The 14,547-nt window shown below is 28.9% G+C and overlaps 1 protein-coding gene across 1 annotated transcript; it reads right to left on the bottom strand.

Moving 5' to 3' along the window:
* Window positions 1-5,644: 5,644 nt before the first annotated feature.
* Window positions 5,645-14,252, bottom strand: LOC129287697 (subtilisin-like protease SBT4.14). Its single transcript, XM_054923924.1, has 11 exons — window positions 14,034-14,252; window positions 13,803-13,909; window positions 13,495-13,592; window positions 13,245-13,388; window positions 12,240-12,345; window positions 10,594-11,107; window positions 9,772-9,869; window positions 9,427-9,651; window positions 7,598-7,706; window positions 7,264-7,477; window positions 5,645-6,246 (listed from the first exon to the last, which is right to left on the bottom strand). Exons 1-11 carry the CDS (start codon window positions 14,130-14,132, stop codon window positions 5,714-5,716), a joined length of 2,247 nt encoding a protein of 748 aa, XP_054779899.1. The 5' UTR covers window positions 14,133-14,252; the 3' UTR covers window positions 5,645-5,713.
* Window positions 14,253-14,547: the final 295 nt, after the last annotated feature.

Genomic DNA, 14,547 nt, shown 5'->3' with positions numbered 1-14,547 from the left:
TTTAAAATTTTTCTAAATTCTAGTCACTTCTAATTTTCTTTTTCTGCTTAAAATTTTAGATTGTTTCCCTTTTTAAAAATTTTTACACCCAAATAAAGGATTTTTTTGATAAACATCTAAATGAAGGATTTTAAATAAATAAATTTTAAATGTAATATTTTGAATTTAAATTTAAATATATTCATCCAAACAATATAAATTTTTAGAAGGAGATTGATTTGATTTGTAGGCAATAATGCCGTGTCTTGATAACTTTTTTGTCTCACTCTTCCCGCTCTTATCTTATGTTTAGATGGAGAGAAAAGTAAGGAGGAGGGTAAAACTAGAAAAACAGGTAAAATATAAAAGGAAAAGTAAAGAGGAGGGTAAAACTAAAAAAACAGGTAAAATATAAAAGGAAAAGTAAAAAAAAAAGGGAAAAAAAGGGGAAGAAGCATGTGATGTATATGTTGTTGGCACTGGTTGCTAAAATTATAGTCTAAATTGCGTTTAAAGATATTATCCTTAAGAGTTATTTCATCATACTGAATTGATCGTGCGACAATTTCTTAGAATTAAACAAATTCTTTCTACTAAACACAGGGACACAAAACAATGAAAATTCATATAATAAATTCAAGTAATTGCAAAGTGAATTAGTGTGATAAAAGAGAAGAGAAAGGCTGAGAACACAAAAGCTCTTTTTGAACTTGTAGCAAGCACTGTATTTTATAAGCAGATCTTATAATGTTAGGATATAAAACTATTTAATCACAATTAAAAAATAATTTTAAATAATATGTTGTTTAAATTATATGTTATAAAATAATAAATAGACTTAAAAATAATTAATATTATTAAGTTATAATAATTTCTTTTAAAAGACTCAAAAATATTTTATAATATCCAACATATGCATGTTTTCTCCATGTTTTTAATAGAAATCAAATATAAAGATTTCGGTGGAGAGAACAAGTTTTCGAATTTGACTCAAATGAGAGAGAATACATTTTTAGATAGACTGGTATATCACATCATTCAGGTTAAACCAATAAAATTATAACATTCATATGGCATTAAATATAAATTTATTTTAATATTAATGATAGTAAAAAAAAAAAGCAAGAAATGAAGTGGACGTCTTATTATAAAGAAAAAGCCATAAAAAATGGTACATAATATTTTATTTGATTGAATTAGTATAATTTCATTAAATGGACTATAGATTAAAAAACATTTCCTCCATCCCATCATATATCCATCCAAACAAGTATTAGGGCTTGTTTGATTTTTGTTTTCTATTTTAAAATAAAAAAAATTAAAAACTTGTTTGGATAAATGTTTTGAATTTATTTTTTAATATATTCTAATTTTTTAATTTTAAAAATAAAAAATGAAAACATCTTAAAGTTTTTTTTGTTTTCAAAACATGTTACACTTAATTATTAAAAAATATAATTAGTTTGATTAATTTTTATTATAAATTACTACTATTAACCACATGTAACTATTATTGTCAATTTATTTTTTTAATTTTCAAACTTTTTAATTAAAATAATTAAATAGATTTTCATTTTTTGTTTTGAAAAACAATTCTAAATACTGTATTACAAAACAAATTTTAAAAATAAAAAATTGGAAACAGAAACTAAACAATTTTGTTTGTCATCTTTCAGCCAATTGATGACATCGGTCGCTCTAATTGATGGCAAAACAATTATTCTGTATTCAAGTTATTCAATATTTTCAGCTGATCATTATTTCTTTCTTTGACTAATGATAGAAGTCAATACTACTTCCACAAACATTACATGCATGTTTGTGGACATCATGGGATTTACTATATAGTCCAATAAATTTAGTGGTGTCATGTGTGCGAAGCTGTTCAGAAACCAAAATGATGATGACCAAACCCATTTTGGAGCATTATTTGGGTGAGACTTCTAATTAAGCAATTAAGTGGGGTTAATTGGTGCTTCATGATCAATCAATCCATCTGCACACTTTCATTTCTTTGAATCTTACTGTTCAAGGGAAGTGGAATTGCTAGATACTGTTCATCTGAAGAAAATGAATTAAAATTATTTAAATAATTCAGAATAATCATTTACTTTTCAAAGATACTTCAATTTAATTGTATTAGTTTCATCTAATGCCACAGGCGGCTAAAAGCGTTTGCATGCACAATTCATCTGAAGTCATTAAAATAATTGCATAAGTTACACACACATGCTTGTCAAATTTTTTTACATTAATTATTATATTTGAGGATATAGTCTACTTTACCAAAAATAATTTAAACAATTTAATTAGGTATATCTCAAATTTTATATTTATTTTCTAATTTTTTAATCATTAGATGTGGGATTTCTTGATTTTTAATGTTTTTTTTATTGCTTATAGGTATTTTCTTATAGGAGGGAATTTAATTCAAAATATAGTTAGACATTAAATATAAACAATTCTCTCAATAAAGAGTTTAAACCTTAGTTTTTTATGTTGCACAACAACCTCCTCTTCTACTAGACCTAATGACTTTATCTCTAATCTTCTTTTTAGTAGCTTTTTTTAACTTTTTTTTTCCTTGTATGGTTTTGTACTTTTTTGGTCTGAGACCTTAGGTCCATAATATTCACGCTCCCTCCTTTAATATCTTTCCATTCTCTAATATCTTTTTCTCTTCTTTTGTTTTTTTTTTAATTTTTTGTTGTTTTCGTTGTTGTTTTTTTCCTTTTGCATCCCTAGATTGAATCACACTTGATATTATGTTAAATTTTTATATTAATTATGGTTCAGAATATAGTCTACTTCATCAAAATGACTTAAATAATTTAGTTAGACATATCATATGTTTTATATATTCTTAATATATTTTTTAATTATTAGATATGAGATTTCTTTATCTCTAATAATGTTCACACACAAACAATAATAAATTCTATACATATTTTTTTTTGCATAATTAATTATGAACTTTTATTATCTTTATATATAAGATAAAAGAGTAAATTGACCTCTAATAAGCTATAGGTCCAGAAGCGTTTAAGATTTCAAACTTATTTTTAGTATAATGTTCTTTTTTAACTTTTAAAAATAGTGCAATATAACACTTATCATTAACAAAAGTTAACTTTAATCACTAGTTAATTAAAAAAATGATAAGAAAAGACATAAAAATTATAGAAAAAGGACCAAAAAAATTTATGAGTCTTATTTTGTAATTTTAAAGTTATTTTTTAGATAACTAATGGTCAAAGTAATTTTTATTAATGATAAATGATTGAATTATACTATTTTTAAAAGTTGAATGATACTATTACATAAAAAATAAGTTTAAGATTTTATATATTTTTGAACTTATAGTTTAAAAATTAATTTACTCTTTTATCCTTATATATATATATAACTTTGATTTTTAAAATAATTAACAATTAAATTTTGAAATTTTAGATATCTTAAATGCGTAGTTTTCTTTTTTGTCCAAAAAAAATGAAATTGTTTCTACATAGAGACAAATTGTTATGGGCTTGCTTTGGTGTACATCACCATCTACATCTTCATGATGATCCATGATTTTCACATATCATTCTGATGCGATCTCGAACGTTCCTTGGAGTCCAATTCAAGGTTGGGTTACGTCACGCCACGCAACGTCTTGCGTGCAAGTGTGCAATCACATCATTACATTATGTTTTGACTTCTCGTAGCCAACATGTGATTCACAATCATTAGGTGGTTGCCTGGATGAGATTAAATATGATTTTCTTTTAGGGTAAAGAAGTAAAAATATTTCAATTAAAAACTCCTACTATCCTAAAGTAAAAATAAAAAAATAAAAATATTCTTAATATTATATGAGTAGCTGTATAAGTAATCAGACTGTTAACTTTAATTTAAACCGTTAACTTTGACTGTTAAATACTAATTGTACATGTCATGTGTCACCCTTTGTTAACATGAACTAATAAAAGGTTAAAAATATCCATAAAATTATTGGCCAGAAGCAAAAATATTCATAATATTATTAGAGTTTGTGCAAAAATGACTAATCCATCAAATCTCTTAGGTGTTGATTGTTTAGCTGACATCTAAGTAAAAGTTGATTATTTTTTTGTTGATATAGATCAAAAATATTCCCAAATATTTTTTTATGAATGTTGGTTGATCATCATATTAGTACCTATAATTAATGATCAATCTGTCAAAATTCATGCCACATGGTTTTTTTCCATCGCCATGTATCTCACTCCCTTTCTTCTTTCCTTTTCACTCATTTTTTTGTCTGCAAAACTTGATATTCAATATAATGAAATAAGTTGTACACATTTAAAGATTAAGATTGAGCACACTTTTTTTGCCGCTACCTTAAGAACATTATCACAACCTTAGTAATTTCATTTATAATAAGTTTAAAATTTTCAAATGGTTTTCACCATTGTTGCAAAGAAATAAGTGATTTAGTCAAAATGACATTTTATCACATGTTCATATCATGACCGATAAAACTCTAGAGAATTTCATCTAGAAATATTTTTATTCATGTCAATGAAAAAATAGTCAACTTTTATTTAAGTATAAGCTAAATAGTTAAAATTTAAGGGATTTAATGGATTGATCATTTTTTCACTAATTTTGGTAACATTATGAGTATTTTTGCTCCTGGTTGGTGACTTCACAGATATTTTTGCCCCTTTATTAGTTCATGTCAACAAAGACGGACACGTGGCATGCACAGTCAATATTTAATGATCAAAGTTAACGGTATTAGGCTAAAGTTAATGATCTTATCACTTTTGCACCTACTCATATAATGTTATGGATATTTTTATTATTTTTTTACTTTAAGATATTAGGTGTCCATGGCTGACTATTTTACAAGTATTTTTGCCCTTTTACCCCTTTTTTAACATTATACATGAAAAAATTACCTTCACGCAATACTCAAATTTGAGCATGTAAATCTTTTTTTCATCCCTAAAAAAAATTTAGGTAAGTGAGGTACTAGGATCAGGATATGCGTCCAAATTTAAAAATTTCTTACAAAGATATTTATAAACTATCCATCAATAAAGTCCCTGTATTAGTAATAAGATTTGATTTCTTGATCTTTTAAGTTATGAGCAAAATCTTTATCACATAGATCAACTTTTATTGGTAAAATTGTTTTCTTCTTATTATAGTATACATAAAAAAATTTTAAGAATGAGTTATTTCATCATACGTATGTACGTGTGTCTATATATAGATATTAATGATTTACAAAGAAAAATTTAGATAAAAAATTAATTATGAATAGGTCTATAAAGAATTTGTGCAAAAAAAAAAACATATAAGATAAGTTATAAATTTCTCTATTTGATTGACAAATATTGAACAAAAGAGATTGGTAATTAAATCACAAACAAGTAATTAATCATTTTTTCACAGGTCTTCGTCTAATATTTATTCGAATCCTGGAAATGCAATAGTATTAAAACTTTGTGGTAGTTGGGCTTGCTGCCCAAAAAAGTCGATCCTACACTATTTAATTTGGATTACTTTAATTTGGGTTCCCTGCTTATTAAGTCCCCTCAACTTGATATGAGGCAAGCCAATAATACCTCAGCATTTTGTATTTGATGAGAATGGAACACTTTTTTTATACCTAAAACAATATTTTTAAGGATGATTTTAATTATGTTTGCATTATAACTTATTTTGATTAACACATTGTTCAATTAATACGTAATTCCCATTATGGACTATAAACCACAATAGGACTTCTAACAACATAACGTGAACTCTTCCAAACAAGCGAACCAGACACAATCTTCATGCTAGCCATGGGCTTAGCCTTAACCACAACCTTAAAGCTCCGTTTCTGAAGCGTCCTTGAGAAACTCAGACTCATCGGACTCACCGTGACTTCCACACCTTTAGGAGCCGTAACGGTGGCATTAAACATGGCAGGACCAGGTCCTACATTGGTGACTGTCCTTCGAAACACAGCGAGTGTGGAGGGTTTCTTGGACTGCAAGCTAAGCTGGAAGGTTGGGTAGTTAACGGCGTCGTGGCCGAGGCCGGGGAGGATGGAGGAGCAGTTGATGTGAGAGCCGGTGAAGACGGAGAGATCGGAGCCGTTGTAGCCATCGTGGCAGAGGAATTGAAGGTAGGAGAGGGCGTCCATGTCGTAGATTAAACCAGGGTTTTTGGCTCTTGTTGGGTTCACTTGACCTGCTCCGTAACCAAATTCTGCTTCCGTGTTCACTCTCTTGCTCATTGGTTTGGCTTCATGTACGCATGCCACACATGAAACCAACATATATCAGCCAAAATACAACATATTTTGTATCACTAAATTGCACAAAACTAAACTTCATTTGTTGAAATATTATCACTCCAATATATGTGTCAAAGTACTGGAAGCCAGGACTATATTAATTCAGCTTGTATTCTCTGTTTAATATTATAAGATATTTTTTAAAAGTATTATGTTAAAAATATAAAGTATTTTGAGTCTTTTAAAATGAAATTAACAATGTTTTTTCCCCCTTCAAAAATACCCTTAACTAATTGTGTGATTAATAAGGTTTTAATTAAGACATCCTATTCATTATAAGAGTAAACATATAAAAAACTGTTTAACTTTAAAAATAATTAATTAATTCATTAAAAGATATAATTCTATTAAAAGTACTTTATAATACTATACGGAAGAAGAAATTCCATTTCAATTACTTTTGTGTGTGTATGTGTGTTTTTTTTTTTTGTGCAAGCGTGCGTTAGCATGTTTCTGCGCATGTCTGTTATATTTGATGATTATGTGTATTTTTTTATTTTTGATAATTAAGTAAAGTTATTTTTGTTTTATTTTTCTAATGAACTAAGCATGGTCTTTCTAAATTCTGTTAAAATTACAATTTTTTTAGTTTCAAAATTTACATGAATTTCTATTCAAAATAAAAAATAAATTATATAGACATATAAATTTTGTTAAAATTACATGGATATCCTCTTTTATGTATTTCCACGGAACGTTTGTGTATACTTTAATTAGGTTTATAAATTTTTAACACATACTTAGTTTTTTTTTTTCATGAAAACAAAAAGATTACGCAAATGTCTCTCTTGAGCTTTGTTGAGATTATGGAATCTTGCCTTCTATTTTTTTATAATACACAAGTTTTTCTTGAAATAGAAAGGAATGCATTATGAATTTTAACAAAACAAGGTCCATCTAAATTATGAATATATATATATATATATAAAATTTCAATAAACATATAAGAAAGAAAAATTACACACCTGTAGTGATAATGGCAGATCTAATAGCAGCAGGAGACCAATTTGGATGAAAAGATTTGACATAAGCTGCTACTCCAGAGACATGAGGACAAGCCATGGAAGTTCCAGACATTAGTGTAAATTTTGAAAATTGAGTGTCTCCTTTCTCACCTGTCACTGACCTCCTCAGTGTATAAGATGCCAATACGTTGATCCCAGGAGCTACAATATCAGGCTGCATCATCATCATCATTGCACACATCACAAATAATCTCTGATCAGTCATATCATTTAATTAAATGTTGGTGGTGATTCAAATTAATTACGCTTGCAATTAATCATCAATGGTTATTACCTTGAGAATATGAATGGAACCTGGATTTGGACCCCTAGAAGAAAATGAAGCAACAAATGGTGCTGACTTCTTCACTTCATGGGTCTTATATATCACTGCTGATGGTGATCTTAATTAAACATGATAAAACCTCACATCAGTTATCAGAAAGGATGAAATATGTAATGTGTGGTTAATAGTAGTACTGATCAATTTAATTGTCTCATATGACTGTTATAAATAATCTGGATATTTTAAAATACTTCATTAATTCTCCTAAAACTCGAGTGGTGTGGGGTAACCAGAGTGGGTCCCACCTCTATAGATGTGGGCCTCTCACCCTGCGTTCATGTATTTCTCTCTGCTTACAGTTTTGATTCTTTATGGTCTTGTCTTGGGCTAAATTTGTATGCGCTTAGACGCACCAAAGCCCGAAAAAACTTGGAGAGAAGCTTGACTCTGCTACTTCATCCTTGATTATGATTTGACCCAAATTCAAGTATCCAAAGCTTAGCTTTTATAATGCGACTAATTTTCTAAGTATGAGTGGATTAATAGTGACAAGTTTTCAACATCACTCCATTATAAGCTATTGAAAAGTGAATTGGTTAAAAAATTAATTTAAATATTAATGGTTAAAATTATAGTTGAATTGTAACCTGATAGTTTATAAATGAAACTTTTTATAAAATCAGTCAAGACATTGATTTAATGATTTAATTTATTGGTTTAACCGTATGAATTAGCTCAAATTTTAATACTAAGCTCTATTGTTTAATTTTACATATGAGTGTCAAAGAATCTAAAATCGGTTGAAATATTTCATTCCTTGAAAAGTAAGGTGAAGAAGAGTGGGCCCTACCTCTATAGATGTAGGTCTCACCTTTTCATGTATCTCTCAATGGGTTTAAATTTTCTCCAAATGTGACCGGGCGCAAGTTTATTTATCCATTTTGACAAGGAGTTGGATTCCCTCCGCTATCCCTCCCATGAGGGACAATGAATTTGGGTGTCTAGATTTAAAATATTTTTTTATATTTATAAAAAAAATTTAAAAAAATTATATTCCCTCTGTTTAAAAATGTAAGGTATTTTTTTAAGAGTTAGATATTAAAAAATATAAAATATTTTTAATCTTTTAAGGTATAGTTATTACATTTTTTCAAAAGTTCCTTATTGAATAAATTATTTTATATTTATTTTAGGGTGAAATATTCTATTAAATAGGGATAATATGGAAAGATTGTGTTAGTTTAAAGATGATTAACTTTTTTATTAGAGGGTAAGATTCAATTAAAAATACTTTACATTTTTGAATGAAGAAAGTAATAAACATGTTTCATTACTAACTTGGAAAGTTTGAATTTAATAAATTAATATTAAATTTAGACCATTCATATTAAATTTAAATTGTCTAGACTGGTGATTATATTTAATAATTTTTTTAATTTTTATAAATTAACTATTTAGATATATTTTTTACCGTACATATTTAATATTAAATTAGGATTATCTATATTAAATTTGGACCATCCAAATTACTAATCAGATTTAACAAAAAATTATAATTTTTTATTTTAATAAATATAAAATAAAAGTTAAAATTAAAATATTTAAATCTAGACTGTTCATATTTAATAGGGGTTGGAGGAGGGGAACCAAGTCCCTTTGATAGACCAAAACCAAAAAAATAAAAAAAAGAAGCTTGATCCTTCTATTTCATCCCTAATTAATGTATCTCAGGAGATCCAAATCTAAGTATTCCATTACCAGATATAAAGTTGTCATTCATATAATTTTCTATGCTTGAGTGTGTTAGCTTGAGGTGATAAAGGAAGATGTTATTATACCTGGTGGATTTTATGTAACTAGTGATAGATTCACCAATGGTGGTATCAACAGCTGTAGCAGGAGCCATGAAAATTTGAGCAAGGTCAAGATATTGCTCGCTCTCAATTATGGCTCCAATGCCTCCGAGTCCTTTCACTACAGATTCCGAACCAGATGAATCTGGTCTGCAGTAAACAAGCCTTCCCTTCACTTTCTTTGGGTCCAAGGCATCTTCATAGCAGGATCTGCAACCAAATTAAATAAATAAATGAAGCAGCTAATAATAATTAAATCAAATTCTATATTAACATATCATGACGGTGACTAATAATTGTTTAAGCTGTTGAAAAATTATTAATATTTGCCTAGCTTCTTCCTTGCTTGCCGAGGCTGCGGCTGCATCAGCTCCATTTATAAGAGGATATTGCTTTTGCTTTGGATTGAAAGTGTTCACCCCTCTTCCCTGCAATATGTGTATATATATATATATATATTGATTCACATAATTGAACAAATAATTTCACCGTGAAAATTTACTCGATAAAGTGACATATTAGCTTGTAAAAATTATTATCTGTCATGTACATTCTCTTTTGTCAATTCTCTTTTGTCTCAGCCTCATATGGCACAACGTAAAACTATCTCAACGAATGCAACAGTTAAAAATAATTGCTTCAAGAAACTTCACAAAATTCTGAACCATCTAAAGTTCAATCTCTGAAGTTTGATAAAAGTTCAACCTAAAGTACTAGTACTCTATATATACACATGCAAAACAAAATGGAAAAAATTGGTTACAAGGACCACAAAGAGGGCATAATTTCCAAAGACAGAAATAAAGCTTGTAGAGAACAATGGTCCTGAAGTGACAATTAATTTCCAGAGAAGATAACAAAATACCCTTCTTTTTCACTAATCTGTTGAAGTAATCCATGAATCTTCAATAATCCGTAATCTGGAGATAAGTGCAGAAAAATGAAGGGTATTTTGATAATTTTACTGAAAAACATATTGTCCCTCAAGAACCATACTCCTTTGTAGGCTTTATTTCTGAATTCGCCCGAGACTTATGCCCAAATATTTGGGCCTTTTGTGGTCCTTGTGGCCACCAATTTTTCCGAACAAAATTCATCTTGAACATACAGTGCTAGTTTCATTAACGCCAAGAAGAGATCAATGAGACTTACAGAGACATTTTTTCCATTCCCCAACTGCACAGTGCTGATGAACTGCCTATCAATGCCACTAGCTCCCACAGTAAAAAGCCATGGTGCAGTATTCACAACACTGGCCAAAGAAGGGCCATCATTTCCAGCTGAAGCCACAGTGATGATCCCTTTTCTCATAGCATGAAAGGATCCGATCGCTATCGAATCCTTCTCGTAGCTCGGATCGCCTCCTCCGATGGAGATTGATATCACATCCACTCCATCATGTATGGCTGCTTCAAATGCTGCAAGTATGTCCATGTCTGCACACCCACTGCTCTCCCAACATACCTTGTATGCCGCCACTCTTGCTGATGGCACTGCCCCACGAGCCGTCCCTTGGGCCAGCCCGAATAAGCTCGCGTTCCGGACTAGGTTTCCGGCTGCTGTTGAGGAAGTGTGGCTGCCATGGCCGTCCACATCTATGGGAGACAGTATGTCTTCTTGGTCTGGATTGCCATCTAGCTTGAAGTACTTGGCTCCTATGAGCTTGCTTCAAGAGTTTTGACAATAAGAAAGGGTACACTTGGTTAGATAAATTAATTAGGCTATGGTATGATTTGTGAAATTTCTGATAGTTACTAGCTAAGATATTTGAAATTTAAAGAGGGAAATTTATATATATTTACAGTTTTATACGTTCTATTTCTATCAAAGTTTCTAACAAAATTCATATAACAAGTGTATATTTTGCATTCTCAGGATTGTATACATGGTTATTTTATTTTGAAAAAATATAATCACTTATTCTTATAATTTTATTGGGTTTTGTTTTTGGAAGAATTACATCCAAGGACCACTCAACAAAATTATTTATAAATAAGAATTAATATAAAATAAATTGTTATTAAAATGAAAATATGATTTTCTTTTCTTTGAATGAAATTTATTATTAGTTCTTATTGATGAATAATTTATTTAAGTGGTCTTTAAATGTGATTCTTCTTTTGCTTTTAGTCCTCATAATTTGTTTAGTCATTATATTCCTGTAACTTAACATTATTAACGAAACTATAGAAACCAATGACTATGTTTCCTTTTTATTTTTAAAAAAACATTACCCATACAATAATTTTTTTAAAAATAATTTGCATATTCAGATTTGGATATAAAAATTTTGGGATTAAAGCCAAATGAAAATTTCACATTAAAAAAGACTGCTGTTATTTGAGTACAACAGTGTGGTATGAACTTTCACACAGACATATGTGAGTTATTTACTCGACCTTCGTTTTCCTTTAATAAATGTGAAGAAAGAAATTATCAATTGATTATTTCTTCTAATTCTTTTTTGGTGAAAGATTATCACTTATAATTCTAAAAAAAGTGTTTATCTCATTTTTTAAAGGGGTAATTTAATAAAGAAAAAACTAGACTTTTAAAACGTGAAACTATTTTTTTTTTTGGGTAATATTCTGGATATTTTCAGATTAGGAAAACGTTCCTTTTTTTGGTACTAAATTCGGAAAGTAGGTCCCACTTTTGTCGCAGCAAATGTCTGAAGTAAATTTCATGAAACGAGACAAAACGAAATACGAAAAATATGTTTGATGCATGACATTCATTTTCTAATTATAGTGTAGAACAACATCAATGTGAAACACAAGCTAGGAAAGGAAATTTACTTGTTGCATCCTGAGAAATTAGCAAAATGTCCACAAGATCCCTTCCATTTTGCTGGTGGAGGACCTAACCCATCATCGTTGAAGCTTTCTGATTCAGGTGTCACCCCTGCCTCATCAACAAATAAAGTCCATTTCTTTATCATATCAATTCATGAAAGAAAATGAAATTACAGAAAATAAAACCATTAAAACATCATCCTATAATCACCAATATAGTGATGAGATATTGGAATAAATAAGGATTCAAAATTTTCTAAAATGCATTATTTTAGGCATATATAGTATCGTATGAATAATAATGGGATTCATTTTTGACAGGTTGAGTTCCACTCGTCCCCTTATTTCTTTTCTTTGTCTTTTTTATACTTGATTTAAAATGGATCAAAGTTTAAATTCCCTTTAAGTCTTAAAACAACACCTAATACACTTTTAAAATATTCAATTCCTTAAAAAAAAAAAACTATATGTGAGAAAAAGAGACCCACATAGGTCTAAGTAGGACATTGGTAATTAATTCACTGAAAGCTCGACCCTTGAAAAAAAATATGGAAAAAAGAATATTAGGAAGAAAAACAATAAAAATAATAAATAGTTTTTTATACTATTTTTAGCTATTTTCTTTCATAGTATTCTCTCCTCTTTATTTTTCTCGTACTTTTCCCCTCCATCCAAACCAAACATAAAAAATTTAGTTGAATTATTTATTTGTAAAAAATATGTTAGTTTTTTTTTCTAAAATATTCATTTAATCATTTATATTTGAAACTACCCGTATTAATAGAAACACCTTTAACATGTACAATCAACAAGAATAGTTTTTTAAAAAATTATAAATTTGAGAGATAAAGTAAATTAAGATCTTATATTTAAAACTAAAACAAATAAACCCTTGCTAGCTCCTATATTTAAAACGAGAGGGACTGTTATTTACAAAGCAGTGATAACTTACATCAAAACAATATAGAAATTCTGCAAGAAAAAAAAAAGAAAAAAAGAATAATTAACCTGTATCGAGAAGACCAACAATAATGTCTCGCTCCAGCTTCAATCTTCTCCTAGCAGTTAAAGGTAAGCCAATGAAGTCCCATGATCTTGTTGTGTGTAGCTCACGATATCGATTCGGAATCACCGAAACAACTTCCTCCATTTCTGCATATTAATTCACAAAAGTTAGCAAATCTATATTCTGGCTAGAGAAATAATTAAACCAGAATTTTATTTTTAAAAAATAATTATGATAATAATAAACACATACCAGATAACTTTCTGGCTTCTTCCTCAGATAATTTTGCAGCAAACGCATTGAAACTCTTTGTGTAGCTATATACCATCGATTCTCTTGCTTCATGGTGGCTACGTACGATACGAATTGCGAACACATAATGATAAATATATTAAACTCGCAATGATTTTCTTGAAGAACTTGATAATAAATTAATTAATATTTAAAAATTATGTCTAGTTTAATTTTGTTGTCTTCTTGCTTTAATTTTCTGATTGGAAAGAGATAGAGACAGAGAGAAGGAAGATAGAGTATTTGAGTTGGTAAGGCCATTTACGCACCTTCTTTTTACAGAAGATAGAACATTCAAATGAGTACTCTCAATCTGCAAATTATTTTCTGGGCTTTCATCAGCAGGATCACCTCTCAAGAAAACAATGTAGAAATTCTGCAGAGAAAAACAAAAAAATAATGAACAATCTCCAACATGTAATAATAAATCAAACAGTTAAAAACCTCCATATAATAATTAAAACAGTGAAATTCACACACACACCCACCCACCCACCCACCTTTTGGCTATCTCCATCAGCTACAGATGTTCTCAGAAGAATCAGAAGAAGAAAAAGAAGAGAAGAGAATGATCTAATGAAGATTTTCTGGGAAAACATGTTTAGTAGTTGTCGGTTATTAGATTACAAGAATCTAATATTGAAGAGGATGTGCAAGAAGAAGAAACATATATATATGATTATGAAGATGGCCAAAGATCAAAGGATCGCATAAGCTTCTTTGATACTAATAATTTAATTTATTATGGTTATGGTGGTGGAGGACGAAGCTTCAAAGATTGAATTCATAATAATGTTTGAAAGCACTATATATTTATTGGAAATGTCAGTATCACATTGAAGCCTAAGATTACTTCCTCAGGAGAAACTTCTCTTAACAATCTTACTCTTTATAATTAAATTATCAGACTCATTTTTCTAATTTTACTAAAAATGTGAGGTTTCTACTCTATTTTTAAAACATACAAGAACTACTGTCAGAACAAAAAAATACCAATTACAAAAAAATATCATT

Source organism: Prosopis cineraria, unplaced genomic scaffold (assembly GCF_029017545.1).
Source record: "Prosopis cineraria cultivar Desert tree isolate PC_DT_omini unplaced genomic scaffold, ASM2901754v1 PC12, whole genome shotgun sequence".
Taxonomy (NCBI): domain Eukaryota; kingdom Viridiplantae; phylum Streptophyta; class Magnoliopsida; order Fabales; family Fabaceae; genus Prosopis; species Prosopis cineraria.
This window is presented reverse-complemented; position numbering and strand designations above follow the sequence as displayed.